Source organism: Leucoraja erinacea, chromosome 6 (genome assembly GCF_028641065.1).
Source record: "Leucoraja erinacea ecotype New England chromosome 6, Leri_hhj_1, whole genome shotgun sequence".
Lineage (NCBI taxonomy): Eukaryota > Metazoa > Chordata > Chondrichthyes > Rajiformes > Rajidae > Leucoraja > Leucoraja erinaceus.
In genome coordinates this window covers 87500561-87528483 of record NC_073382.1, presented here as the reverse complement: position 1 = coordinate 87528483, position 27923 = coordinate 87500561, and the positions used below count along the sequence as shown (strand labels likewise).

The following is a 27923-nucleotide window of genomic DNA, read 5'->3' as shown; positions in this document are numbered from 1 at the left end:
GGCAGGAGAGTGGAGTGGAGGTGGAAAGATAGATCAGCCATGATCAAATGGCAGGATAGACTCGACAGGCCGAATGGCCTAATTCTACTCCTATGACTTATGAACCTATCAGCAGTGCACAAAAACATAATCTAGGCTTTAAAAATACCCAATGACAGCTTCCACAGCCGTCTGTGGCTATGAGCCGTCTGCACATATTCACCACCCTCTGACTAAAGAAATTCATCCTCACCTCCTTTCTAAAGGTACGTCCTTTTATTCTGAGGCTGTGCCCTCTGGTCTTAGACTCTCCCAGTAGTGGAAACATCCTCTCCACATTATCCAGGCTCTTAGGGCTAACAGAATCAAGGGATATGGGGAGACGGCAGGAACGGGGCACTGATTGGGGATGATCAGCCATGATCACATTGAATGGCGGTGCTGGCTCGAAGGGCCGAATGGCCTACTCCTGAACCTTTTTTCTATATTTCTCCGTTTCAACTAGTGGTAGAGTCCAGGACCAGAGGGCACAGCCTCAGAGTTCAAGGGTGTTCCTTTAGGAAGGAGATGAGGAAGAATTTCTTCAATCAGAGGGTGGTGAATCTGTGGGATTCTTTGCCACGGAAGGCTGTGGGGTCAATGTCAGGCAGCGATAGATAGATCCTTGATTAGCACGGACGAGGAGAAGGCGGGAGATTGGGGTTAGGAGGGAGAGATAGATCAGCCATGATTGGTATTGATCATATTGTGTGGCAGTGCAGGCTCGAAGGGCCGAATGGCATATTGTTTCTATATTGTGTGGCAGTGCTGGCTCGAAGGGCCGAATGGCCTACTCCTCCACCTACTTTTTATATTTTGATGTTTATCGATTACATCCTCCCTCCCCACCATTTCTCCTTCACCCCGTCGCTAGGGAAGTTCAACGTTGAATTATTTTTAAGCGACAAGCTGAAACAGGAGACTGTAGAAAGCAGCCGTGGTAACAGCAGTGATCCAAGCAGCGGACTAATCAATTGATGATACTCCCAAGAAGACAACCAGGATAGGCCATGTTTGGAGGGATACGGGCCAAACGCAGGCACATGGGACTGGTGTACTTGGGACATGTTGGTCAGAGTTTAGTTCAGAGATATATATTGCACGGCAACAGGCCATTCGACATCCCCGCACATCAACAGTGTCACGGCGGTAGAGTCGCTGCCTCACAGCGCCGGAGACCCCGGGTTCCATCCCGACCACGGGCGCTGCCTGTACGGAGTTTGCACGTTCTCCCCGTGACCTGCGTGGGTTTTTCTCCAAGATCTTCGGTTTCCTCCCACACTCCAAAGACGTGCAGGTTTCGAGGTTAATCGGCTTGGTAGATCGGCCTGTCCCACCTACGCGACTTTTTCGGGGACTGCCGGCACCCGCCACATGTTGAAAATCCAGTGGCGGCCAGAACAAGGTGCGACTCTTTGGGCGACTGAGGAGACGACTCACAACCATACAGGCAACACCCTGGCGACGACTCGATTGTACTCATGTACAGACATTCCTCTGACTGGATAGCACGCAACAACAAGCTTTTCACTGTATCTCGGGACACGCTACACTAGACTGAAATTCAGTCAACCATCCTAACGAATAAATAAAGTTCATTGAATTGAGTCTGAAGGGGGGTGGGGGGGGTCTCGACTAGAAAAGTCACCCATTCCTCTGCTCCAGAGATGCTGCCTGACCCACTGAATTACTCCAGCATTTTACGTCTAACTTTGTTGTAGACTAGACTAATCGAGCAGTGGTGGAGTTGCTGCCTTACAGCGCCACAGTCCTGGGTTCGATCCTGACTGCGGGTGCTGTCTGACTGAGTCCGTACGTTCTCCACCTACGTGACCTGCGCGGGTTTTCTCCGAGATCTTCGATTTCCCCCCCACACTCCGAAGACGTACAGGTTTGTAGGTTAATTGGCTTGGTGTAAGTGTAAATTGTCCCCAGTGTGTGTGGGATAGTGTTAATAACAGTGATCGCTGGTTGCCGTGGACACGGTGGGCCGCTGTATCTTGAAACTAGACGAAACTCAGTTTAGTCCAGTCATATAAACATAGACAATAGGTGCAGGAGAAGGCCATTCGGCCCTGCGAGCCAGCACCACCATTCCAATGTGATCATGGCTGATCATCGACAATCAGTACCCCATTCATGCCTTCTCCCCATATCCCTTAATTTTGTTAGCCCTAAGTGTTACATCTAACTCTCTCGTGAAAACATCCAGTGAATTGGCCTCCACTGCCTTCTGCGGCAGAGAACTCCACAGATTCACAACTCACTGGGTGAAAAAGTTTTTCCTCATCCGAGCCTGGAGTCGCCAACTTCCCCACTCCCAAATAAGGGACAAAAGGTCAAAATACGGGACAAATTCCCCCACGGCAATTCGTTGGCCCACTCGGCCGTGGGTGGGTGAATGGTGAGTTGGCCCGGGGTGCTGGACTGCACGCAAAGCCCAGCCGGCGGGGCCAGCTGAGGAGTTTTGGCCCGGGCCGAGCACGACGTCACGTGCAAAGTCCGGCGCCACGTCCAACTCATGAACCAATGATCCGCCATCGGTGGTGGTGTTGGCGGTCAGCGATGGTCGGACAGCTGGCCGGGCGACCGACGGGGCCACGGGCGAGGCGCTGCTGCTGCTGCTGCTGCTGCTGCACTCCACGGGCTGCACTACGTCGGGGACGGGTGAGGCGGGGCCGGACGCAACGCTCCGACCCGACAGTCCCCTCGACACGAGTAGTAGCGGTGAAATACGGGACAACGGCGGTCCCGTACGGGACAAACTAATTTAGCCCAATATACGGGATGTCCCGGCTAATACGGGACAGGTGCCAACCTTATCTCAGTCCTAAATGGACTTCCCCTTATTCCTAAACTGTGACTCCTGGTTCTGGACTCCCCCAACATAGGAAAAAATGTTCCTGCGTCTAGCCTGTTCAATCCCTTAGGAATTGTATATGTTTCTATAAGATCTCCTCTCATCCTTCCAAGTTCCAGTGAATACAAGCCCAGTCGACCCATTCCCTCAGCATATGACAGTCCCGCCATCATATAACCATATAACCATATAACAATTACAGCACGGAAACAGGCCATCTCGGCCCTACAAGTCCGTGCCGAACAACTTTTTTTCCCCTTAGTCCCACCTGCCTGCACTCATACCATAACCCTCCATTCCCTTCTCATCCATATGCCTATCCAATTTATTTTTAAATGATACCAACGAACCTGCCTCCACCACTTCCACTGGAAGCTCATTCCACACCGCTACCACTCTGAGTAAAGAAGTTCCCCCTCATATTACCCCTAAACTTCTGTCCCTTAATTCTGAAGTCATGTCCTCTTGTTTGAATCTTCCCTATTCTCAAAGGGAAAAGCTTGTCCACATCAACTCTGTCTATCCCTCTCATCATTTTAAAGACCTCTATCAAGTCCCCCCTTAACCTTCTGCGCTCCAGAGAATAAAGACCTAACTTATTCAACCTATCTCTGTAACTTAGTTAATTAAAGGGAATTAACCTTGTAAACCTTGTAAACCTACGCTGCACTCCCTCAATAGCAAGAATGTCCTTCCTCAAATTAGGAGACCTAAACTGCTCCTGAATGCTCCAGGTGTGGTCTCACTAGGGCTTTGTACAACTCCAGAAAGTCCTCTGTGCTCCAAATCACAAATCATCTCGCTATGAAGGCCATCATGCCATATGATATACAGTGAAAAGCTTGTGTTGCGTGCTAGCCAGTCAGCGGAAAGATAATACATGATTACAATCGAGCCGTTGCAGTGTACAGATGCATGATAAAGGATTAATGTTCAGTGCAAGGCAAGGCCAGCAAGGATAATCCGAGGGTCACCAATAGAAACATAGAAACATAGAAAATAGGTGCAGGAGTAGGCCATTCGGCCCTTCGAGCCTGCACCGCCATTCAATATGATCATGGCTGATCATCCAACTCAGTATCCCATCCCTGCCTTCTCTCCATACCCCCTGATCCCTTTAGCCACAAGGGCCACATCTAACTCCCTCTTAAATATAGCCAATGAACTGTAGCCTCAACTACCTTCTGTGGCAGAGAATTCCACAGATTCACCACTCTCTGTGTAAAAAATGATTTTCTCATCTCGGTCCTAAAAGACGTCCCTCTTATCCTTAAACTGTGACCCCTTGTCCTGGACTTCCCCAACATCGGGAACAATCTTCCTGCATCTAGCCTGTTCAACCCCTTAAGAATTTTGTAAGTTTCTATAAGATCCCCCCTTAATCTTCTAAATTCTAGGGTGTACAAGCCGAGTCTATCCAGTCTTTCTTCATATGAAAGTCCTGCCATCCCAGGAATCAGTCTGGTGAACCTTCTCTGTCCTCCCTCTATGGCAAGAATGTCTTTCCTCAGATTAGGAGACCAAACATACCATTCGCTTTCTTCACTGCCTGCTGCACCTGCATGCCTACTTTCAATGACTAGTGTACCATGACACAGGTTTCGTTGCATCTCCCCTTTTCCTAATCGGCCACCATTCAGATAATAGTCTACTTTCCTGTTTTTGCCACCAAAGTGGATAACCTCACATTTATCCACATTATACTGCATCTGCCATGCATTTGCCCACTCACCCAATCTATCCAAGTCACCTTGCAGCCTCCTAGCATCCTCCTCACAGCTAACACTGCCCCCCAGCTTCGTGTCATCCGCAAACTTGGAGATGTTGCATTCAATTCCCTCATCCAGATCATTAATATATATTGTAAATAGCTGGGGTCCCAGCACTGAGCCTTGCGGTACCCCACTAGTCACTGCCTGCCATTGTGAAAAGGACCCATTTACTCCTACTCTTTGCTTCCTGTCTGCCAGCCAGTTCTCTATCCACATCAATAACTGACTCTAGCAGTTTCCCCACTACCAATTTTAGACTAACTGGTCTGTAATTCCCCGTTTTCTCTCTCCCTCCCTTTTTAAAAAGTGGGGTTACGTTTGCTACCCTCCAATCCTCAGGAACTACGCCAGAATCTAAAGAGTTTTGAAAAATTATCACTAATGCATCCACTATTTCTGGGGCTACTTCCTTAAGTACTCTGGGATGCAGCCTATCTGGCCCTGGTGATTTATCGGCCTTTAATCCATTCAATTTACCTAACACCACTTCCCGGCTAACCTGGATTTCACTCAGTTCCTCCATCTCATTTAACCTCCGGGCCCCTGCTATTTCCGGCAGATTATTTATGTCTTCCTTAGTGAAGACAGAACCAAAGTAGTTATTCAATTGGTCCGCCATGTCCTTGTTCCCCATGATCAATTCGCCCGTTTCTGACTGCAAGGGACCTACATTTGTTGTAACTAATCGTTTCCTCTTCACAAATCTATAAAAACTTTTGCAGTCCGTTTTTATGTTCCCTGCCAGTTTTCTTTCAATGAGGTAGATAGTAGTTCAGAACTGCTCTCTGGTTGTGATAGGATGGTTCAGTTGCCTGATAAGAGTTGGGAAGAAACTGCCCCTGAATCTAGAGGTGTGCGTTTGTTTTCACACTTCTGTACCTCTTGCCCGATGGGAGAGGGGAGAAGAGGGAGTGGCCGAGGGGTGAGACTGGTCCTTGATTGTGAATGAATACGTTTATTGGCCAAATATTCCCATACAAGGAATTTGCCTTGGTGCTCCGCCCGCAAGTGACAACATGACATACAGTGAAAGTTAGGAATGACACATAAAACATTAAACATTAATAATAAAACATTACCGATTAAACATGTGCATTATGCAGCGCGAGGTGTGGATGGAGTCAATGGAAGGGAGGTTGGTTTGTTTGTGTGATGGTCTGGGCTGCGTCCACAATTCTAGACTAGACAAGTGGTTCTTAATCTTTTTGGCATACATATGCCCATACGCGAACAAAATACTGTATGTGGTACTTACCTTTGTTAAAGCCCTGTCCCACGGTATGAGTTCATTCCAAGAGTTCTCCCGAGTTGCTTTTATTCGAACTCGGAGATTTACGGTAATGGCCACTCGTCGGTACTCGGGGCTCTCGTGGACATTTTTCATCGTGTTGAAAAATCTCCACGAGTCTTCCCGTGCTAACCTGCCATTAGCGAGTCTTCCCGAGTACCTGCCGTTAGCGCTGAGAGACGTACCCGCTACATTCATTCTCCATGCTTAGCACGAGTTTGATTTTTTTTAACACGGGAGAGCTTTTGGAATGAACGCGTACCGTGGGACAGGGCTATTAGGTTTGTGAAAATGGGCTCTACAAATGGATATGTTATTTATGACTACGGGTTCTGTCTGTACGGAGTTTGCACGTTCTCCCGAGTGACCTGCGTGGGTTTTCTCCGAAATCTTCGGTTTCCTCCCACACTCCAAAGGCGTACAGGTTTGTAAATGTAGAAATGGTCCCTAGTGGGTGTAGTGTGCGGGGACCGCTGGTCGGCGCAGACCCGATGGGCCGAAGGGCCTGTTTCTGCGCCGTATCTCAAAACGCTATCCCGCACACACACTGGGGACAACTTACATTTATACCAAGGATAGAAATCCAAGCCAATTAACCTACAAACCTGCACGTCTTTGGAGTGTGAGGAGAAGCTGAAGATCCCGTAGAAAACCCACCCAGGTCACGGGGAGAACGTGCAAACTCCGTGCAGACAGCACCAGTAGTCGGGATCGAACACCGGGTCTCTGGCGCGGTGTGGCAGCCACCCTGCCGCCCCAGTGTTCCAAGGTTCATAAGTGATAGGAGCGGAATCAGGCCATTCGGCCCATCAAGCCTACTCCGCCATTCAATCACAGCTGATCTATCTCTCTCTCCCTGTTAATTGGCTTCTGTAAATTGTCCCCAGTGTGTAGGAAGAACTAGTGTACGAGTGATCACTGGGAGATAGGAGCTCGATGGGCTGAAGGGCCTGTTTCAACACTGCATCTCTAACCTAAACTATGTAACTGTACACTGGGGATGGCTCGATTGTAATCATGTATTGACTTTCCGCTGACTGGTTAGCACACAACAACAGATCTTCCACTGTATCTATGTTATTCATGACCCCCTTCTTGTCCCCCGGTTAAAAGACCCAAAAGACCCCCCCCCCCCCCCCCCCCCCCCCCCCCCCCCCCCTCATGGGGGTCCCGACCCCCTGGATCAGAACCACATGGACTTGTCAACGGAGTTTCTGGCGCTGAGGGGCAGCAACTCTACCACTGCACCACCCGCCATGGAGAGCATGCAATAGACAATAGGTGCAGGAGTAGGCCATTCGGCCCTTCGAGCCAGCACCGCCATTCAATGTGATCACGGCTGATCATCCACAATCAGTACCCCGTTCCTGCCTTCTCCCCATATCCCCTGACTCCGCTATCTTTAAGAGCCACATCTAGCTCTCTCTTGAAAGTTTCCAGAGAACCGGCCTCCACCGCCCTCTGAGGCTGCGAATTCCACAGGCTCACAACGCTCTGGGAGGAAAAGTGTTTCCTCGTCTCCGTTCTGAATGGCTTACCCCTTATTCATAAAGTGTGTGTCCCCTGGTTCTGGACTCCCCCAACATCGGGAACATGTTTCCTGCCTCTAGCGGGTCCAAGCCCTGAACAATCTTGGTGGAGAAACTCAGCAGGTGAGGCAGCATCTATGGAGTGAAGGAAATAGGCAACGTTTCGGGGCCAAAACCCTTGTTCAGATCATAATAATCTGATATGTTTCAATGAGATCCCCTCTCATCCTTCTAAATTCCAGAGTATACAAGCCCAGCTGCTCCATTCTCTCAGCATATGACATAGACATCAGCATAGAAACATAGAAATTAGGTGCAGGAGTAGAGGCCATTCGGCCCTTCGAGCCTGCACCGCCATTCAATATGATCATGGCTGATCATCCAACTCAGTATCCTGTACCTGCCTTCTCTCCATACCCCCTGATCCCTTTAGCCACAAGGGCCACATCTAACTCCCTCTTAAATATAGCCAATGAACTGTGGCCTCAACTACCTTCTGTGGCAGAGAATTCCACAGATTCACCACTCTCTGTGTGAAAAATGTTTTTTCTCATTTCGTTCCTAAACGATTTCCCCTTTATCCCTAAACTGTGACCCCTTGTCCTGGACTTCCCCAACATCAGGAACAATCTTCCTGCATCTATCCTGTCCAACCCCTTAAGAATTTTGTAAGTTTCTATAAGATCCCCCTCAATCTTCTAAATTCTAGCGAGTACAAGCTGAGTCTATCCAGTCTTTCTTCATATGAATTCCACAGATTCACCACTCTCTGGGTGAAAAATGTTTTTCTCATCTCGGTCCTAAAAGACTTCCCCCTTATCCTTAAACTGTGACCCCGTGCTCTGGACTTCCCCAACATCGGGAAGAATCAATGACAGTCCCGCCATCCCGGGAATTAACCTGGTGAACCTACGCTGCACTCCCGCAGCAGCAAGGATGTCCTTCCTCAAATGAGGGGACCAAAAAACTGCACGCAACACTCCGGGTGGGTGTGGTGCAGAGCAAAGCTTTTGACTGTACCTGGATGGTGGAAGCTGGATGGAGGCACTGACCTTGGTGGTGCTGTCATGGGAACGCTGGTATCGCTTCCAACGGCACCCGTAGATCCCGGTGAGAAAGGACAGGCAGAGCTGTGGCTCGTAGTACTGAAGTGGCTGGTGTTTGATCATGCTCCCTCGATCCCTGTGAGGGCGGTGACCTCAACAACCCATCAGACCACTCTGCACCTGGGGGGGGGGGAAGACAAAAACCCAACACAGTTCAAATACAACAGATAATCCTCCGACATTCTCGCCTCCTCCAACGGGATCCCACCACTGGCCACATCTTCCCATCTCCTCCCCTTTCGGGCTTTCCGCAGAGACCGCTCCCTCCGTAACTGGTCAATTCGTCCCTTCCCACCCAAACCACCCCCTTTCCTGGTATTTTCCCTTGCAACTGCAGGAAATGCTACACTTGTTGTTTTACCTCCCCCCTTGACTCCATCCAAGGACCCAAGCAGTCTTTCCAGGTGAGGCAGAGGTTCACCTGCATCACCTCCAACCTCATCTATTGCATCCGCTGCTCTAAGTGTCAGCTGCTCTACATCGGTGAGACCAAGCGCAGGCTTGGCGATCGCTTCGCCCAACACCTCCGCTCGGTTCGCATTAACCAACCTGATCTCCCGGTGGCTCAGCACTTCAACTCCCCCTCCCATTCCCAATCCGACCTTTCTGTCCTGGGCCTCCTCCATGGCCAGAGTGAGTCCCACCGTAAATTGGAGGAGCAGCACCTCATATTTCACTTGGGCAGTTTGCACCCCAGCGGTATGAACATTGACTTCTCCAATTTCAGGTAGTCCCTGCTTTCTCCCTCCTTCCCCTCCCCTTCCCAGCTCTCCCACAGCCCACTGTCTCCGCCTCTTCCTTTCTTCTTCCCGCCCCCCCCCCCCACACATCAGTCTGAAGAAGGATCTCGACCCGAAAACGTCACCTATTCCTTCGCTCCATAGATGCTGCCTCACCCGCTGAGTTTCTCCAGCATTTTTGTCTACCTTTGATTTTTTCCAGCATCTGCCGTTCTTTCTTAAGCAGTTAAATCTAAATGTGCAGGAAGGAACTGTAGATGCTGGTTTAAGTCGAAGGTCGACACAAAATGCTGGAGTAACTGAGCGGGACCGGCAGAGTGAAGGAATGGGTGGCGTTTCAGGTCGAGACCCTTCTTCAGCGCCTCTGGAGACATCTCCTGCTCCAGCGTTTTGCAGCTATTTACGGTCAAATCTAAATCAGGTGGAAACAAAAAACCTTCCGAGTCCACGTCGACCTGTCGGAGAATGGAATTGATCAGGTGGCGGCGTGGTGGTCATATTATTGATCAACTGGATCTAATGCTGAACTATTGATCCAGTGAGAGTTCAAATCCCGATACAGCAACGTTAGAATTTAGATTATCATTGAGATACAGCGGGGAACGCACACTAGGCAAGGCAAGGCAAGGCAACTTTATTTATATAGCACATTTCATACACGAGGCAGACTCAAAGTGCTTCACATAAAAACATGTCATACAATAAAATGAAATAATAAAATGAAATAAAATAGAACTAAAAGAAAAGAAAAGCAAAATTAAAAATGCATTATAAAAAGTGCAAAAGTTAAAAGTCCAATGTAGTTAAGATTTAGCTGAAAGCTAAAGTAAACATAAAAGTTTTCAGTCTTGTTTTAAAAGTGGTCAAAGTTGAGGCAAATCTTAAATCTTCAGGAAGTTTATTCCAGCTATTTGTTGCATAGTAACTAAATCCTGCTTTCCCATGTTTTGTATTTACTCTGGGAATCACCAACAGATTGGTTTCAGAAGATCTTAGCGGTCTAGAAGGCTTATATAGTGGAAGCATGTCAGTGATATACTTTGGTCCTAAACCATGTAGTGATTCATAGGTGAGCTAGTTTAGAGATACTTGCCCACAATGAACAACAATATGTGCCATCCAGACTAGTCCCACCTGCCTGAATTTGGCCCATAACCCTTTAAACCTGTCCTATCCTTGAAGCTGTCCAAATGACTCTTAAACGTTGTGGTGGTACCATCAACAAATACTCTCCTGAACAGTACAGTAGAGAGCAGATTGACTGGTGACATCACGGCCTGGTTCGGGAACCCGACCGCCCAGGAACTAAGACAACGGCAAAAAGCTGTGGACACTGCCCAGTCCATCACCGGTTACTGATCTCCCCGCCATCGAAGGGATCTACAGGAATCACTGCCTCAAAAAGGCAGCCAGCATCATCGGAGACCCACAGCGCCCTGGCCATGCTCTTGTTTCACCACTGCCATCAGGAAGAAGGTACAGGAGCCTGAAATCTGTAACGTCCAGGTTCAGGAATAGCTGCTTCCCCACAGCCATCAGGCTATTAAACACGACAACCTCCAAACAGGCTCCGAACACAATAGGGAGGTTTCACGGCAGTCGGGGTCACGACCCATGACCCGTACTGTTGCTACGCTACTCCAAGTGGAGTACACGCGATGAACTGCAGGTAGGCACTTACCGCTGTTTCCAGCGCAGCGGGCCCGTTAAAACCCGCTGAAATTGTCAATGTTTACGCTGTAAATAATGATGGAAATTGGGAAGCGTGTGAGACATTTAGCCTACTTCAGAATTCCCAAAGTGAGGAGAAATGACGGTAGATAGAAGCGAAAGTTGAAGGGACAACAACAGCCAAAGTGCTTAGCGAACATTGGCTGTTTGCTCACTGCATTTCATCAACAGCAAGGCATTAGTTGTGTTTTTTCTTGATTCCTTTGGCATCTAAAAAGTTTCAGAAGTGATAAATCTGGCTGTAATATTTTTTTAATTGCCCATGGATCTCGTGGGTTTTTACATACAAAATGAAAACGCATCTGAAGAAAAACTTACAGCCAGATTTATCACTTCTGAGACTTTTTAGATGCCAAAGGAATCAAGAAAAAACACAAATAATGTCTTACTTGATGAAATGCAGTGAGCAAACGCGATAATTCCCAATATTTTCAATGTTTACCAAGCACTTTAGCTGCTGTAGTCCCTTCAGCTCTCGCTTCTCTATACCTTAATTTCGCTTCACGTTTGGAATTCTAAAGTTGGGTACATGTCTCTCACACTTACCCCGACTCCCACCATTTTTTTCAGCGCAAAAATTCAGCATTTTGGCGGTTTTTAACAGGTAGGAAAGTACGCGTTTCGTGTATTAACAACATATACCGGAAGCTGCGATGTCCTCCAGATGGATTTAGCGGCTCCGTGCGTCAAGCCCTATGACCCTGTGACCTTACGTGCAACCCCCTCTATAGCCAGAGTGAGGCCCACTGCAAATTGGAGGAGCAGCACCTCATATTTCGCTTGGGCAGTTTACACCCCAGCGGTATGAACATTGACTTCTCGAACTTCAGGTAGTCCTTGTTTTCTCCTCCCCTTCTCAGCACCCCCCCACCCCCCCACCCTCACACCAGCCTGAAGAAGGGTTTCGGCCCAACACGTTGCCTATTTCCTTCGCTCCATAGATGCTGTCTCACCCGCTGAGTTTCTCCAACATTTTTGTCTACCTCTGAACACAATAGACTGTCTTTGCAATATTATTATTCATTTTTTACACACGGATGTTTTGTTGTTAATTATGTTGTTTACAGAGTTTTGTATCTCATCATTTTAATTTTATTATTAATCTCATGACATAATTTTAGTTTTGGAGGTACAGAGAGAAAACAGGCGCCGACCAGCGATCCCCGCACACTAAAACGCCACCCTACACACACTTGGGACAACTGACACTTACACCAAGCCACTTCGGAGTGGCGGCGCGGCTCTGGCTGCAGCGGCTTACCGGCGGTCCCGTTGTCTTTGTGTTTTTTATGTTGTTTATTTGTTTGGTTAGTTTAGTTTTTTTTTTTTTTTTAGTTTGTGTTTTTTGGGGGGGGGGGGGGGGGTTGAAACGGGGTTTGCAGTCTCTCCCTGCGGGGGAATACGACCTTTTTGTCGTATTCCCCTTCTCTGCCTCCGTCTGCGCTGAGGCCTAATGGAGCTGACGACCTCGAGGCTCCGGAGGCAGAGCCCATCAGGACTCGCTCCCGTGAGGGTTGTCCGGCTCAGGGCTGGAAGAGGCTGGGACGCTCCCGTGAGGGACGGCCAGCCCGAGGGTGGAACGAGGCTCCCGTCGGGGCGGCCGAGCTCGGGGAGGTGCGGCGCTGGCAGCCCGAGGGAGGTTCGGCGCCCAAGTCGGGGCGGCCCGGTCCGGGGGAGAAGCGACGCCCAAGTCGGGGCAGCCCGGTCCGGTGGAGTTCCGGCGCCCAAGTCGGGGCAGCCCGGCCTGGGGAAGAAGCGACGCCCAAGTCGGGGCAGCCCGGCCTGGGGAAGAAGCAACGCCCAAGTCGGGGCAGCCCGGCCTGGGGAAGAAGCAACGCCCAAGTCGGGGCAGCCCGGCCTGGGGAAGAAGCAACGCCCAAGTCGGGGCGGCCCGGTCCGGGGGGAGAAGCGACGCCCAAGTCGGGGCGGCCCAGCCCGAGGCTGAAGACGGCGCAGTACTCACGTGAGGGTGGCTGGGACGGTGTTCTGGCGGCGGTGGCCTGAGTCCGGGGTTCGGCCGCGGGCCAGCAGCTGCTTCTGCAGGACTGGTGGGCGGCAGCTTCAACCACCCCGGGCCGCGGTGTTTGAGCCGCGGGACTGTTCTTAACATCGCCCGGGGGGGATCGCCCCAGCGCAGAGGGAGAAGAGGAGGGAAGAGACTGCAGACCTAAGACTTTTGCCTCCATCACAGTGAGGAGATGCTGGGTGGACTCACTGTGGTGGATGTTAATGTGTGTTTATTGTTGTTTTATTGTATGGTATTATATGTATGACTGCTGCAATTTCATTCAGACTAAGTCTGAATGACAATAAAAGGCTATCTATCTATCTAAACCCTGTAAGTCTTTGTGGAGTGTGGGAGGAAACCGAAGAGCTCGGAGACACTCAAGGGGAGAACGAACGAACAGACAGACAGCACCCGTGGTCGGGATCGAACCCGGGTCTCTGGCACTGCAAGGCAGCAACTCCACCGCTGCGCCCCCGTGCCGCTTAAATCTGTTACGGCGCAGCAAGTAAGAATTTCATTGGTGCGTTTTGGGACGTATAACAAGCGTCATACAGTAGATTACTAAACAAGAATCTATCAATCCCCACCTTAAAAACACCCATCGACAGCCTCCACAGCCTTCTGTGGCAAAGAATTCCACAAATTCACCACAATCTGACTACAGGAATGTCTCCTCATCTCCCTTCTAAAGGAATGTCCTTTTATTTTGAGGCAGACCAAATTTGTGTGCTGTTTTGGTCTCCTAACTATTGTGTGCAGTTTTGATCTCCTAATTTGAGGAAGGACATTCTTGTTATTGAGGGAGTGCAGCGCAGGTTCACCAGGTTAATTCCCGGGATGGCGGGAGTGTCATGTGATGAAAGACTGGGTCGACTGGTCTAGTGTTCACTGGAATTTAGAAGGATGGGAGAAAATCTTACAGAAATATTTTAAATTCTTAAGGGAGTGGACACGCTAGATGCAGGAAACATCTTCCCGAAGTTGTGCAAGTCCAGAAACAGGGGTCGCACAGTTTAAGAATAAGGGGGAGGCCGTTTAAGACTGTGAGGAGGAAAAACCTTTTCACCCAGAGAGTTGTGAATCTGTGGAATTCTCTGCCACAGAAGGCAGTGGAGGCAGATTCACCGGATGGATTTAAGAGAGAGTTAGATTTAGCTCAAGGGATATGGGGAAAAAGCAGGAATGGAGTACTGGTTAAGGATGATCAGCCATGATCATATTGAACGGCAGTGCTGGCTCTAAGGGCCAAATGGCCAACCCTGCACCTATTGTCTATGTTTCTATGCTTTAGCCTGTATTCCAAGACTCTCCCCACGAGTGGAAGCATCCTCTCCGCATCTACTCTATCCAGGCCTCTCTTTACTTGGTAAGTTTCAATTCGATCCCCTCTCATCCATCTGAACTCCAGTGAGTACAGGCCCAGTGCCGTCAAATGCTCTGCTTTGGCAGAATTGCTTGATGGGCCGAATGGCCTGTTTCTGTGTGCATCCTGTGTAATATTGACATGCTCTGTAAGGAGACACAGAGCATATTCATTTATACAGGTGGGGGGGGGGAACGGAGGAGCAGCGGTAGAGTTGCTGCCTTGCAGCGCCAGAGACCCGGGTTCGATCCCCACTACGGGTGCTTGTCTGCACGTTCTCCCCGTGACCTGCGTGGCTTTTCTCCGGGTGCTCCGGTTTCCTCCCACACTCCAAAGCCGTGCAGGTTTGTAGGTTAATTGGCTTCGGTGCAAGAGTAAATTCTCCTTGGCTCGTGTGGGATAGTGCGAGTGTGCGGGGATCGCTGGCCGGCGTGGACTCAGTGCGCCGAAGGGCCTGTTCCCGCGCTGCATCCCAATAGACCATAGGTGCAGGAGTAGAGGCCATTCGGCCCTTCGAGCCAGCACAGCCATTCAATGCGATCATGGCTGATCATCCCCAATCAGTACCCCGTTCCTGCCTTCTCCCCATACCCCCTGACTCCGCTATCTTTAAGAGCCCTATCTAGCTCGCTCTTGAAAGTATCTCCAAACTAAAAGGATGTCTGTTTGAGTGTGTGAGATGCCCTGTGGTTGGGAGGGGTGAGCAAACTCTGCCCTTGAAACCCAGACCAGCATGGAACACAATCACTCCCACCAGACTAGCGAGCGCACGTTGATTTGTATCAACAAGGATGTTTCTGGGTTCAAATAACACGGCAGCTTGTGTTTGTCAGCGTTTCTCACTCACAATCCTTCTGCCAGTCACTCCACACACAGATTCTGACAAGCTGTGACCTATCCTGCACAGCAGGAAGTGTTCAATTAGTTCACAGAGAAGAGGGGGGGGAGGGGGGGAACAGTAAACAAAAGTACAGGGGAGGGGAGGGTCTCACAGGGAGGGAGAGAAAGAGAGAGGGAGGGGGAGAGAGAGAGACACACACACACACAGAGAGGGACACAGAGAGAGAGAGAGAGAGGCAGAGAGAGGGACAGAGAGAGAGAGAGAGAGAGACAGAGAGAGAGAGAGGGAGAGAGAGAGAGAGACAGAGAGAGAGAGAGAGAGAGACAGTGGAGAGAGATAGAGAGAGAGAGAGAGAGAGAGAGGAGAGAGAGACAGAGAGGGACAGAGAGGGACAATAGATAGAGGGAGGTGGAGAGAGAGAGAGAGGTAAAGCGAGAGAAAGAGAGAGAGATAGAGAGAAAAAGATAGAGAGAGAGAGGTAGAGAGAGGGACAGAGAGAGGGACAGAGAGAGGGACAGAGAGAGGGACAGAGAGAGGGACAGAGACAGAGAGAGAGAGACAGAGAGAGACAGAGAGACAGAGAGAGAGAGAGAGAGAGAGAGAGACAGAGAGAGAGACAGAGAGAGAGACAGACAGAGACAGACAGAGACAGACAGAGAGAGACAGACAGAGAGACAGAGACAGACAGAGAGACAGACAGTGGGGAATTACAGAGCTCTGGGCTTGGCAACTGATCACCACCTGTGGGGTGAACTCTCCAGGGGAGGTCCAGTCTTATATCGAGAGTCCCGATCAATACTGTGTCTCACTAGGGTGAGCTGACAGTGTCTTCAGCGTTATAGAGTGACACAGCATGGAAACAGGCCCTTCAGCCCAACTTGCCCATGCCAGCCAACATGCCCCCATTTACACCGGAGCCACCAGCCTGCGTTTGGCCCATATCCCTCTAAACCTGTCCCATTCATGTACCTGTCTAACTTGTCCTTAAACGATAGTCCCAGCCGCAACTACCTCCTCAGGCAGCTCGTTCCATACACCCACCACCCTTTGTGTGAAAAAGTTACCCCTCAAATTCATAGAAACTTAGAAAAAAAAGGTGCAGGAGATGCTGCCTGACCCGCTGAGTTACTCCAGACAAACATAGAAACATAGAAAATAGGTGCAGGAAAAGGCCATTCGGCCCTTCGAGCCAGCACCACCATTCAATGTGATCATGGCTGATTAAGGTCAAAAGGTCACAAGGAATGGAGCAGATTTAGGCCATTCGGCCCATCAAGTCTACTCCGCCATTCAATCATGGCTGATCTATCTCTCCCTCCCAACCCCATTCTCCTGCCTTCTCCCCATAACCCCTGACACACGAACTTATCAAGAATCTATCTATCTCTGTTTTAAAAATATCCATTGACTTGGCCTCCACAGCCGTCTGTGGCAAAGAATTCCACAGATTCACCACCCTCTGACTAAAGAAATTTCTCCTCATATCCTTCCGAAAGGAACGTCCTTTAATTCTGAGGCTGTGCCCTCTAGTCCTAGACTCCCCCACTAGTGGAAACATCCTCTCCACACCCACTCCACACCCAGGCCTTTCACTATTCTGTACATTTCATTGAGGTCCTCCCTCCACCCCCCCCCCCCCCCCCTCCCCTCCCCCTCCCCCCCCCCCCCCTCAATGTGCAGTTTTGGTCCCCTAATTTGAGGAAAGACATTCTTGCTATTGAGGGAGTGCAGCGTAGGTTCACCAGGTTAATTCCCGGGATGGCGGGACTGTCATATGCTGAGAGAATGGAGCGGCTGGGCTTGTACACTCTGGAGTTTAGAAGGATGAGAGGCTATCTAATTGAAACATATAAGATTATTAGGGGTTTGGACACGCTAGAGGCAGGAAACACGTTCCCCATGTTGGGGGAGTCCAGAACCAGGGGCCACAATTGAAGAATAAGGAGTAAGCCATTTAGAATGGAGATGAGGAGACACTTTTTAACACGGAGAGTGATGAGTCTGTGGAATTCTCTGCCTCAGAGGGCGGTGGAGGCCGGTTCCCTGGAAACTTTCAAGAGAGAGCTAGATAGGGTTCTTAAAGATAGTGGAGTCAGGGGATATGGGGAGAAGGCAGGAACGGGGTACTGATTGGGGATGATCAGCCATGATCACATTGAATGGCGGTGCTGGCTGGAAGGGCCGAATGGCCTACTCCTGCACCTATTGTGTATTGTCATCCTTCTAAACTCCAGCGAGCACAGGATTCACATGACTTACCTCCTCTGCCCTTTCACCCAGTTACTTTGGAGCTTCCGTTCCCGGCAGCAGCAGCAGCAAACAGGACGCTTCCCGGAATTCCCTCAACTCTCACTTAACATTTTGGAACTGAACCAGGAAGACCGGCCAACTGTGCTTGGTCACAGAGAGGTGGTGAGAAACTTCATTTAATCCGGAATGCATTAACTGATTGAAAACCAACACACTCACGCAATCAAAGATAGACATAAAAAGCTGGAGTAGCTCAACGGGACAGCCAGCATCTCTGGAAGAAAAGGAATAGGTGACCTTTTGGGTTGAGACCCATCTTCAGATACATAGATACATGGTGCAGGAGCTGGCCACTCGGCCCTTCGAGCCAGCACCGCCATTCAACGTGAACATGGCTGATCATCCCCAATCAGTGCCCCGTTCCTGCCTTCTCCCCAAACCCCTTGATTCCGCTGGCCACAAGAACTCTATCTTCATCTGCAAATTTAGAGACATAGGCGCAGGAGTAGGCCATTCGGCCCTTCGAGCCTGCACCGCCATTCAATATGATCATGGCTGATCATCCAACTCAGTATCCTGTACCTGCCTTCTCTCCATACCCCCCGATCCCTTTAGCCACAAGGGCCACATCTAACTCACTCTTAAATAGAGCCAATGAACTGGCCTCAACTACCTTCTGTGGCAGAGAATTCAACAGATTCACCACTCTCTGTGTGTAAAATGATTTTTTCATCTCGGTCCTAAAATGATTTCCCTCTTATCCTTAAACTGTGACCCCTTGTTCTGGACTTCCCCAACATCGGGAACAATCTTCCTGCATCTAGCCTGTACAACCCCTTAAGAATTTTGTAAGTTTCTATAAGATCCCCCCTCAATCTTCGAAATTCTAGCGAGTACAAGCCGAGTCTATCCAGCCTTTCTTCATACGAAAGTCCTGACATCCCAGGAATCAGTCTGGTGAACCTTCTCTGTAATCCCTCTATGGCAAGAATTTGCTAATGTTACTTTGAATCCCTTCATCTAAATCATTGATGGTTATTGTAAATAGCTGTGGTCCCAGCACCGAGCCTTGCGGTACCCCACTAGTCACTGCCTGCCATTCTGAAAGGGACCCGTTAATCCCTACTCTTTGTTTCCTGTCTGCCAACCAATTCTCTATCCATGTCAGCACTCTACCCCCAATACCATGTGCCCTAATATTGCCGACTAATGTCCTATGTGGGACCTCATCAAATGCTTTCTGAAAGTCCAGGTACACCACATCCACTGGCTCTCCCTTGTCCATTTTGCTTGTTACATCCTCAGAAAATGCCAGTAGATATGTCAAGCATGATTTCCCCTTCGTAAATCCATGGTGACTTGGACCGAACCTGTCACTGGATCCACTCATAAGCTGTGTTGCTCAAGGTTTTTGTGCCCGTCTTCCGTTTAAACCAGCACCTGCACTTCCTTCCCACACCCCCCCGCCATGGCGTAGCAGTAGAGTTGCTGCCTCACAGCGCCAGAGATACGGGTTCGAACCTGACGGCGGGAACTGTCTGTACGGAGTTTGCACGTCTTTGGGTGCTCCGGTTTCTTCCCACACTCCAAACACACGCGGGTTTATAGCTTAATTGACTTCTGTGAATAGTCTCTTGGGTGTAGGATAAAACGGGGATCGCAGTTCGGTGCAGATTCGGTGGACCGAAGGAAGGGCCAGTTTCCACGCTGTATCTCTAAACCAAACTAAACCTAAACTAAACCAAACTGGTCCCAACCCAAAACATCACCTATCCATGTTCCCCAGAGATGCTGCCTGACCCGCTGAGTTACTCCAGTACTTTGGGTCTTTTTCCCCCCCAAACCAGCCGCTGCAGTTCCTTGCCTCACGTTTTTTGAATTCAGTTAAACATCTCCTTAGCTGGGTCTGTTAACCTTACAGATTTTAGCACTCATCCAAATTTGTTCTTGTTTGGGCAAATTTTGCAGCTACTTGTCGGCACCCGTCATGGTCGCAGCAGGTGGCCGAATATTTTCAACATGTTGAAAATCCAGCGGGGACCAGAAAAACGTACGGCTCTTTGGGCGATTACTCACGACCGTACAGGTGTCGGGTGGGGAAGCCTGCGGCGTCATATACACACACACACACATACACACACACACGCGCGCACACACACACACACACACACACACACACACACACACACACACGCACACACGCACACACAAACACTAACTCAGTCGCTCCTTTTACCCCATTCCCCACACTATCCACTCACGCATAGCCCCCAACTCTTTGGCACGGCTAGAGTGGGAGAGGGAGGGGGTAGAGAGAGGGAGGGCGGAGACAGACAGAGAGGGCAGAGACAGAGGGGGCAGAGACAGAGGGGGCAGAGACAGAGGGGGCAGAGACAGAGGGGGCAGAGGGCAGAGAGGGCAGATGGCAGAGGTGCAGGTGGCAGAGACAGCAGAGGGCAGCAACAGAAGCAGAGAGAGGGCAGAAATCCCGAGTCATCGCCCAAAGAGTCGTACCTTTTTCTGATCGCCGCTGGATTTTCAAAACCTGCTGCGACTATGACGAGAGCTGGCAAGTGGCCGAAATAAATTGGGTAAAGTTGGTCAGGCCCTTTGCAAAGAAAACTGACAGCCCATTAAGGAGCAGTTTTTGAACAGAGAGACACAGAACAGTGTACAGAGACAGGGGGCAGAGACTGAATGATAAGGGGGTCAGTGCTGAACATGATGCCAAGGGCAGAGACAGAGGGGGCAACACAGAGGGGGCATCGGAAATAAATTGGGTAAAGTTGGTCAGGCCCTTTGCAAAGAAAACTGACAGCCCATTAAGGAGCAGTTTTTGAACAGAGAGACACAGAACAGTGTACAGGACAGGAACAGCACTGAATGATAATGTCTGTGCTGAACATGATGCCAAGTTCAACTAAACACCAGAGGAATAGATCGGGTAGACGCACAAAGGCTCTTGCCCAGAGTAGGGGAATCAAGAACCAGAGGACTTAGGTTTTAGGTGAGGGGGGGGGGGGAAGATATGATAGGAACTCGTAACGCTTTACAAGCTTTCTTGAAAGTCTCTTAAATCTTTAACAATAAACTTGTACTGTCTATTTTGTTGCATTAAAGAATTGTTTTGCACTCGGATAATGGCTATTAATTTATTGAATTTTGTTTATTAGACAATAGACAATAGGTGCAGGAGGAGGCCATTCGGCCCTTCGAGCCAGCACCGCCATTCAATGTGATCATGGCCGATCATCCCCAATCAGTACCCCGTTCCTGCCTTCTCCCCATATCCCCTGACTCCGCTATCTTTAAGAGCCCTATCTAGCTCTCTCTTGAAAGCATCCAGAGAACCGGCCTCCACCGCCCTCCGAGGCAGAGAATTCCACAGACTCACCACTCTCTGTGTGAAAAAGTGTTTCCTCGTCTCCGTTCTAAATGGCTTGCCCCTTATTCTTAAACTGTGTGGCCCCTGGTTCTGGACTCCCCCCAACATCGGGAACATGTTTCCTGCCTATAGCGTGTCCAAACCCTTAATAATCTTATATGTTTCAATAAGATCCCCTCTCACCCTAAACTCCAGAGTGTACAAGCCCAGCCGCTCCATTCTCTCAGCATATGGCAGTCCTGCCATGGAAGGGAGGTCAGAGCCGATGATGGACTAGGTAGGTTGGCATAGACATTGTCGTGGGGTGGGAGAGGAGGAGGGGGGGGAGGGGGGGAGGGGGGGGAGGGGGAAACCAGTCGCTGGTTTTTCGCGAATGAAACATAAATAAACCAAAGGAATAGTTAGATCTCAAGTCGGGTGTAAATGGGTGTAAAGCCGCCAGGTTGTTGTCTCTGTTGGTGTCAATGTCTGCCAGGTCTGGAGCCCGGGAATTAACCTTGTAAACCTACGCTGCACTCCCTCAATAGCAAGAATGTCCTTCCTCAAATTAGGGGACCACAACTGCACACAATACTCCAGGTGTGGTCTCACTAGGGCCCTGTACAACTGCAGAAGGACCTCTTTGCTCCTGTACTCCTGTAGAGGGAGTGCAGAGACGGTTCACCAGACTGATTCCTGGGATGTCAGGACTGTCTTATGAAGAAAGACTGGATAGACTTGGCTTATACTCTCTAGAATTTAGGAGATTGAGAGGGGATCTTATAGAAGCTTACAAAATTCTTAAGGGGTTGGACAGGCTAGATGCAGGAAGATTGTTCCCGATGTTGGGGAAGTCCAGGACAAGGGGTCACAGCTTAAGGATAAGGGGGAAAATCCTTTAAAACCGAGATGAGAAGGACTTTTTTCACACAGAGAGTGGTGAATCTGTGGAACTCTCTGCCACAGAGGGTAGTTGAGGCCAGTTCATTGGCTATATTTAAGAGGGAGTTAGATGTGGCCCTTGTGGCTAAGGGGATCAGGGGGTGTGGAGAGAAGGCAGGTACGGGATACTGAGTTGGATGATCAGCCATGATCATATTGAATGGCGGTGCAGGCTCGAAGGGCCGAATGGCCTACTCCTGCACCTAATTTCTATGTTTCTATGTACTCTGGAGCCGGCAGTCACCTCACTGGGACAGGCCCATGAGAATGTCATCCTTCTGTTGCCAGAACGCATGGCAATGAATCACCCGTCACTCCCTTGGGGAGATATCACCAAGGTACAAAATGCACTGGAGCCGAAACATACACAGACTCATCACTCTTTCCACTCACAATCCCAGAACATTAATTTCCCTCTGCCGTTGATAATTACACTGCAATTTAAACCCTGCCGTCTTCAATTGAAAACGCCCACGTTTCAGTGGCATAATGCACGGCCTTGCACATCAACACAGCAATACAATGTAAGGATAGCACCTGCTGGCACTTCAGTACAAGGTGTCACACTGCAGATGCGAAACACACTTCACAACATAGAAACCTCTAAAATGCAACTTCAGAATCCATGCCATTTGCTCTCCCATTAAACTTGGTTCACCTACATCGAGTAAACCACATCTCCCTGCTGTCCAGACACATCAGTCTATACCTCAAGGGCCTGTCCCACTGAGGCGATTTTTCTCGCTGACTGCCACCGTCGGTCACAGTCATAGCGGATCGCCGAAAAAGCCGCGAGTGGCACCCCCCCACCCCCCAACCCCCACGACAATGTCTACGCCAACCTACCCAGTCCATCATCGGCTCTGACCTCCCTTCCATCGAGGGGATCTATCGCAGTCGCTGCCTCAAAAAGGCTGCCAAGGATTGAGGGGGGGGATCTTATAGAAACTTAATATAGAAAATTCTTAAGGGGTTGGACAGGCTAGATGCAGGAAGATTGTTCCCGATGTTGGGGAAGTCCAGGACAAGGGGTCACAGTTTATGGATAAAGGGGAAATCCTTTAGGACCGAGATGAGGAAAAACATTTTTCACACAGAGAGTGGTGAATCTGTGGAACTTCTCTGCCACAGAAGGTAGTTGAGGCCACAGTTCATTGGTTATATTTAAGAGGGAGTTAGATGTGGCCCTTGTGGCTAAAGGGATCAGGGGGTATGGAGAGAAGGCAGGGATGGGGTACTGAGTTGGATGATCAGCCACGATCATATTGAATGGCGGTGCAGGCTCGAAGGGCCGAATGGCCGACTCCTGCACCTATTGTCTATGTTTCTATCATGGCCACTCACTCATCTCTCCACTGCCATCATGTAAAAGGTACAGGAGCCTGAAATCTGCAACATCCAGGTTCAGGAATAGCTTCTTCCCCACAGCTATTAAACACGACACCAAACAAATTCTCAAATATAACAGCCTATTGCATTTCATCTGTTTATTTATGTGTGTGTATATATATATTGGTCCATGGTATATGGATACACTGATCTGTTCTGTATTTATGCCTACTATATTGTGTTGTGCTGCAGCAAGCAAGAATTTTATTGACCTATCTGGGACACATGACAATAAACTCTCTTGACTTAACTAGACTAGTCGACGTCAAGCTACCGATAACCGCCGACCCATCAGGACGTCCACCTACAACCACACCCACGTCCACACGGGCGACAACCGGTCATCCTACGTCCACCCGCGACAAGCTACGACAAGCAACGACCCTGTCGGCGACATCTGAAGACAACTCAGTCGCGGGTTGATGTAGGTCGACGTAGGTAGTCGCCAATGGAATTCACCAAAGTCAGCGCCCGGCGGTAACCAACGTCACCTGGCGACAACCTACGACATCAAGCCCACGGCCGTCGAAAAGTTTTGAACATTTCAAAATCCAGCGGCGATCAGAAAAACGTTACGACTCTTTAGGCCACTTGAGGAGACGACTCACGACCATACGGGCATCACCGTGACAGCCTAGTCGCCTGTAGTCACCGAAAAAAATTGCCTAAGTGGGACAGGCCCTTAAGTATATCAGAGCCCACAGATGTACGGTCGAAAGCATTTTATCAGCATGCATCACAGCCTGGTTTGGGAACAACCCCATCCGAGACTGCAAGAAATTGCGTAAAGTTGTGGACTATCTACAAGCCAAAGGTAGAAGCGTCACCTATTCGACTCGAAGCGTCACCTATTCCTTCGCTCCATAGATGCTGCCTCACCCGCTGGGTTTCTCCAGAATTTTTTGTCTACCGTCGATTTTTCCAGCATCCGCAGTTCCTTCTTCAAAATCACACAAACCGACCTCGTTTCCACTGGCTCCACCCACACCTCACGCTGCCTCGGCAACGTAATCAAGGGCCAGTCTCACCCCCGGCCACTCCCTCTTCTCCCCTCTCCCATCAGGCAAGGGGTACAGAAGCGTGAAAACAAACGCACACCTCCAGATTCAGTGACAGTTTCTTCCCGGCTGTTATCAGGCAACTGAACCGTCCCACCACAACCTGACCAACCATCTATCTCACTGGAGACCCTCGTACTATCTTTGCAGAAAGGAACTGCAGATGCTGGTTTAAACCGAAGATAGACACAAAAAGCTGGAGTAACTCAGCGGGACAGGCAGCATCTCTAGAGAGAAGGAATGGGTGGCGTTTCAGGACAGACTGAAGGCTCTCGACCCGAAACATTACCCCTTCCTTCTCTCCAGGGGTTGTGATTATGCTGCCTGTCCCGCTGAGTTACTCCAGCTTTTTGTGTCTACCTTCTTACTATCCTTGATTGGACTTTGTGTCTGGTGAAATAATGCATTTCGCATTATTGCGAAATAATGCATTTTGTGAAATAATACATTTCGTTGTCTCTGTACTGTACACTAAAAATGACAATTAAAATTGAATCTGAATCTGAATCGGACTTTACCGTGCACTAAACGTTATTCCCTATCCTGTATCTGTACACAGTGGACAACTCGAGTGTAATCATGTGTAGTCTTCAACAATAAATGGCTTCTCATTGTAACTCGGTACACGTGACAATAAACTAAACTGGAATTTAAAAGTAATCGAGATTAAATTGTCACGTGTGGATTGATGTGCTATCCAGTCAAATCATACTCTAACCAAGAACAATCAAGTACACACAAGCATGCAGGAAGGAACCACAGTTGCTGGTTTATACCCCGAAGAGCATTTTCCACACATAGGTGTGACAGGTAGTTCAAAGAGTAAAATAAACACAGCACAGAATATATTACATCATATGCCGAGAGAATGGAGCGGCTGGGCTTGTACACTCTGGAGTTTAGAAGGATGAGAGGAGGTCTTATTGAAACATATAAGATTATTAAGGGTTTGGACACGCTAGAGGCAGGAAACATGTTCCCCATGTTGGGGGAGTCCAGAACCAGGGGCCACACAGTTTAAGAATAAGGGGTAACCCATTTAGAAAGGAGACGAGGAAACACTTTTTTTTCCCACAGAGAGTTATGAGTCTGTGGAATTCTCTGCCCCAGAGGGTGGTGGAGGCCAGTTCTCTGGATCGTTTCAAGAGAGAGCTAGATAGGTCTCTTAAAGATAGCGGTGTCAGGGGATATGGGGAGAAGGCAGGAACGGGGTACTGATTGGGGATGATCAGCCATGATCACATTGAATGGTGGTGCTGGCTCGAAGGGCCAAATGGCCTACGCCCGCACCTATTGTCCAGTGTCTATTGTCTGCAGAGAAAGTTCAGATTTTTTTTTTTTAAAGTGCAAGGTCTGCAGTGAGGTAGGTTGGAAGATCGGGGCGGCACTTTTAGCTTAACAGAGGTCCGTTCAGAAATCTGATAACAGCGGAGAAGAATCTATTCTGGAATCTGATGGTACAACAAGTAGTGTCATGAAAAAGATACCAGAGTGCAGAATCTAGTGTGACTGGACGATCGTATTAGTTGCAGAGATGAAGATCAAGGTCGCAATGAAGGAGTTGGGAAGGTCAGGACAAGGTAGTTGAGGGCAGCACGGTGGCGCAGCGGCAGAGACCCCGGTTTGACTCCGACTACAGGTGCTATCTGTACGGAGTTTGCACGTTCTCCCCGAGACCTGCGTGGATTTTCTCCACGATCTGCGGTTTCCTCCCACTGTCCAAAGACGTGCAGGTTTGTAGGTTAATTGGCTTGGTGTAAATGTAAATTGTCCCTCGTGCGTGTAGGATTATGTTAATGCGCGGAGGACGCTGGTCCGTACGGACTCGGTGGGCCGAAGGGCCTGTTTCAGAGCTGCATCTCTAAAATAAAATCTACTCAGCCCTGCTGAGTTTCGAGTTCCCATCCAAGAATTGCAGACGCAGCCCAGACCATCACACAAACCAGCCTCCCTTCCATTGTCTCCATCTACACCTCACGCTGCCTCGGCAAGGCCAGCAGCATCATCAAGGACCAGTCTCACCCCCCGTCACTCCCTCTTCTCCCCTCTCCCATCGGGCAAGAGGTACAGAAGTGTGAAAACAAACGCACACGTCCAGATTCAGGGGCAGTTTCTTCCCAGCTGTTATCAGGCAACCGAACCATTCCACCACAACCAGAGAGCGGTCCTGAACTACTATCTACCTCATTGGTGACCCTCGGACTATCCTTGATCGGACTCTGCTGGCTTTACCTTGCACTAGACGTTATTCCCTTATCATGTATCTCTACACTGTAAATGGCGATGATCACATTGAATGGCGGTGCTGGCTCGAAGGACCGAATGGCCTACTCCTGCACCTATTGTCTATTGTACACGCTGCAAACGGCTCGATTGTAATCACGTATTGTTTTTCCACTGACTGGTTAGCACGCAACATTGAAACATAAAGGTGGACAAGGTGCAGAGGAGACTGAAGAAGGTCCATCTGTCTCCCCAGATCCTGGTGAACTTCTACCGCTGCACCATCGAGAGCATCCTTACCAACTGCATCACAGTATGGTATGGCAACTGCTCTGTCTCCGACCGGAAGGCATTGCAGAGGGCGGTGAAAACTGCCCAACGCATCACCGGTTCCTCGCTCCCCTCCATTGAGTCTGTCCAAAGTAAGCGTTGTCTGCGGAGGGCGCTCAGCATCGCCAAGGACTTCTCTCACCCCAACCATGGACTGTTTACCCTCCTACCATCCAGGAGGCGCTACAGGTCTCTCCGTTGCCGGACCAGCAGGTCAAGGAACAGCTTCTTCCCTGCGACTGTTACATTACTCAACAATGTACCTCAGTGACTGCCAATCACCCCCCCCTCCCCCCCCCGGACGCTCCTTCCCCCAGAAAAATTGCACTACTGCGACTGTATGTACGTGTATATATTTATTGCTCATTATTCTATGTCGCTCTTCTGGTGAGATGCTAACTGCATTTCATTGTCTCTGTACTGTACACTGCACAATGACAATAAAGATTGAATCTGAATCTGAGAGGTTTACCAGAATGATGTATGGATGGAAGGATTTGCGGGTATCAACTCGAAGGAGAGGCTCGAGAGGTCCACAGAAGTGTGAAAACGCACACCTCCAGATTCAGGGACAGTCTCTTCCCGACTGTTATCAGGCAACCGAACCATCCCGCCACAACCAGAGAGCAGGAAGGAACTGCAGATGCTGGTTTGAACTGAAGATGGACACAAAAAGATTCTGAAAAAGGGTCTCGACCCGAAACGTCACCCATTCCTTCTCTCCATAGATGCTGCCTGTCCCGCTGAGTTACTCCAGCTTTTTGTGTCTTATCTTCAACAACTAGACAGCGGTCCTGAGCTACTATCTACCTCATCGGTGACCCTCGGACTATCTTTGATCGGACTTGGCTGGCTTTACCTTGTACTTAATGAGGAAACACTTTTTCTCACAGAGAGTTGCGAGTCTGTGGAATTCTCTGCCTCAGAGGGCGGCGGAGGCCGGTTCTCCAGATACTTTCAAGAGAGAGCTAGATAGGGCTCTTAAAGATAGCGGGGTCAGAGGATAAAGGGAGGAGGCAGGAACGGGGTACTGATTGGGGATGATCAGCCATGGCAGTGCTGGCTCGAAGGGCTGAATGGCCTCCTCCTGCACCTATTGTCCATCTCTAGT

The 27923-nt window shown here is 49.5% G+C and overlaps 1 protein-coding gene across 2 annotated transcripts in view; it reads right to left on the bottom strand.

Moving 5' to 3' along the window:
• Window positions 1-27923, bottom strand: part of gdpd5b (glycerophosphodiester phosphodiesterase domain containing 5b) — a 167377-nt gene that overhangs the window by 83680 nt on the left and 55774 nt on the right. For both annotated transcript variants that reach the window (XM_055637551.1, XM_055637552.1), the window contains exon 2: window positions 8520-8693. In XM_055637551.1, the coding sequence (XP_055493526.1) occupies window positions 8520-8636 (117 nt within the window). In that variant the 5' untranslated portion in view covers window positions 8637-8693. The remainder of the gene's footprint in view (window positions 1-8519; window positions 8694-27923) is intronic.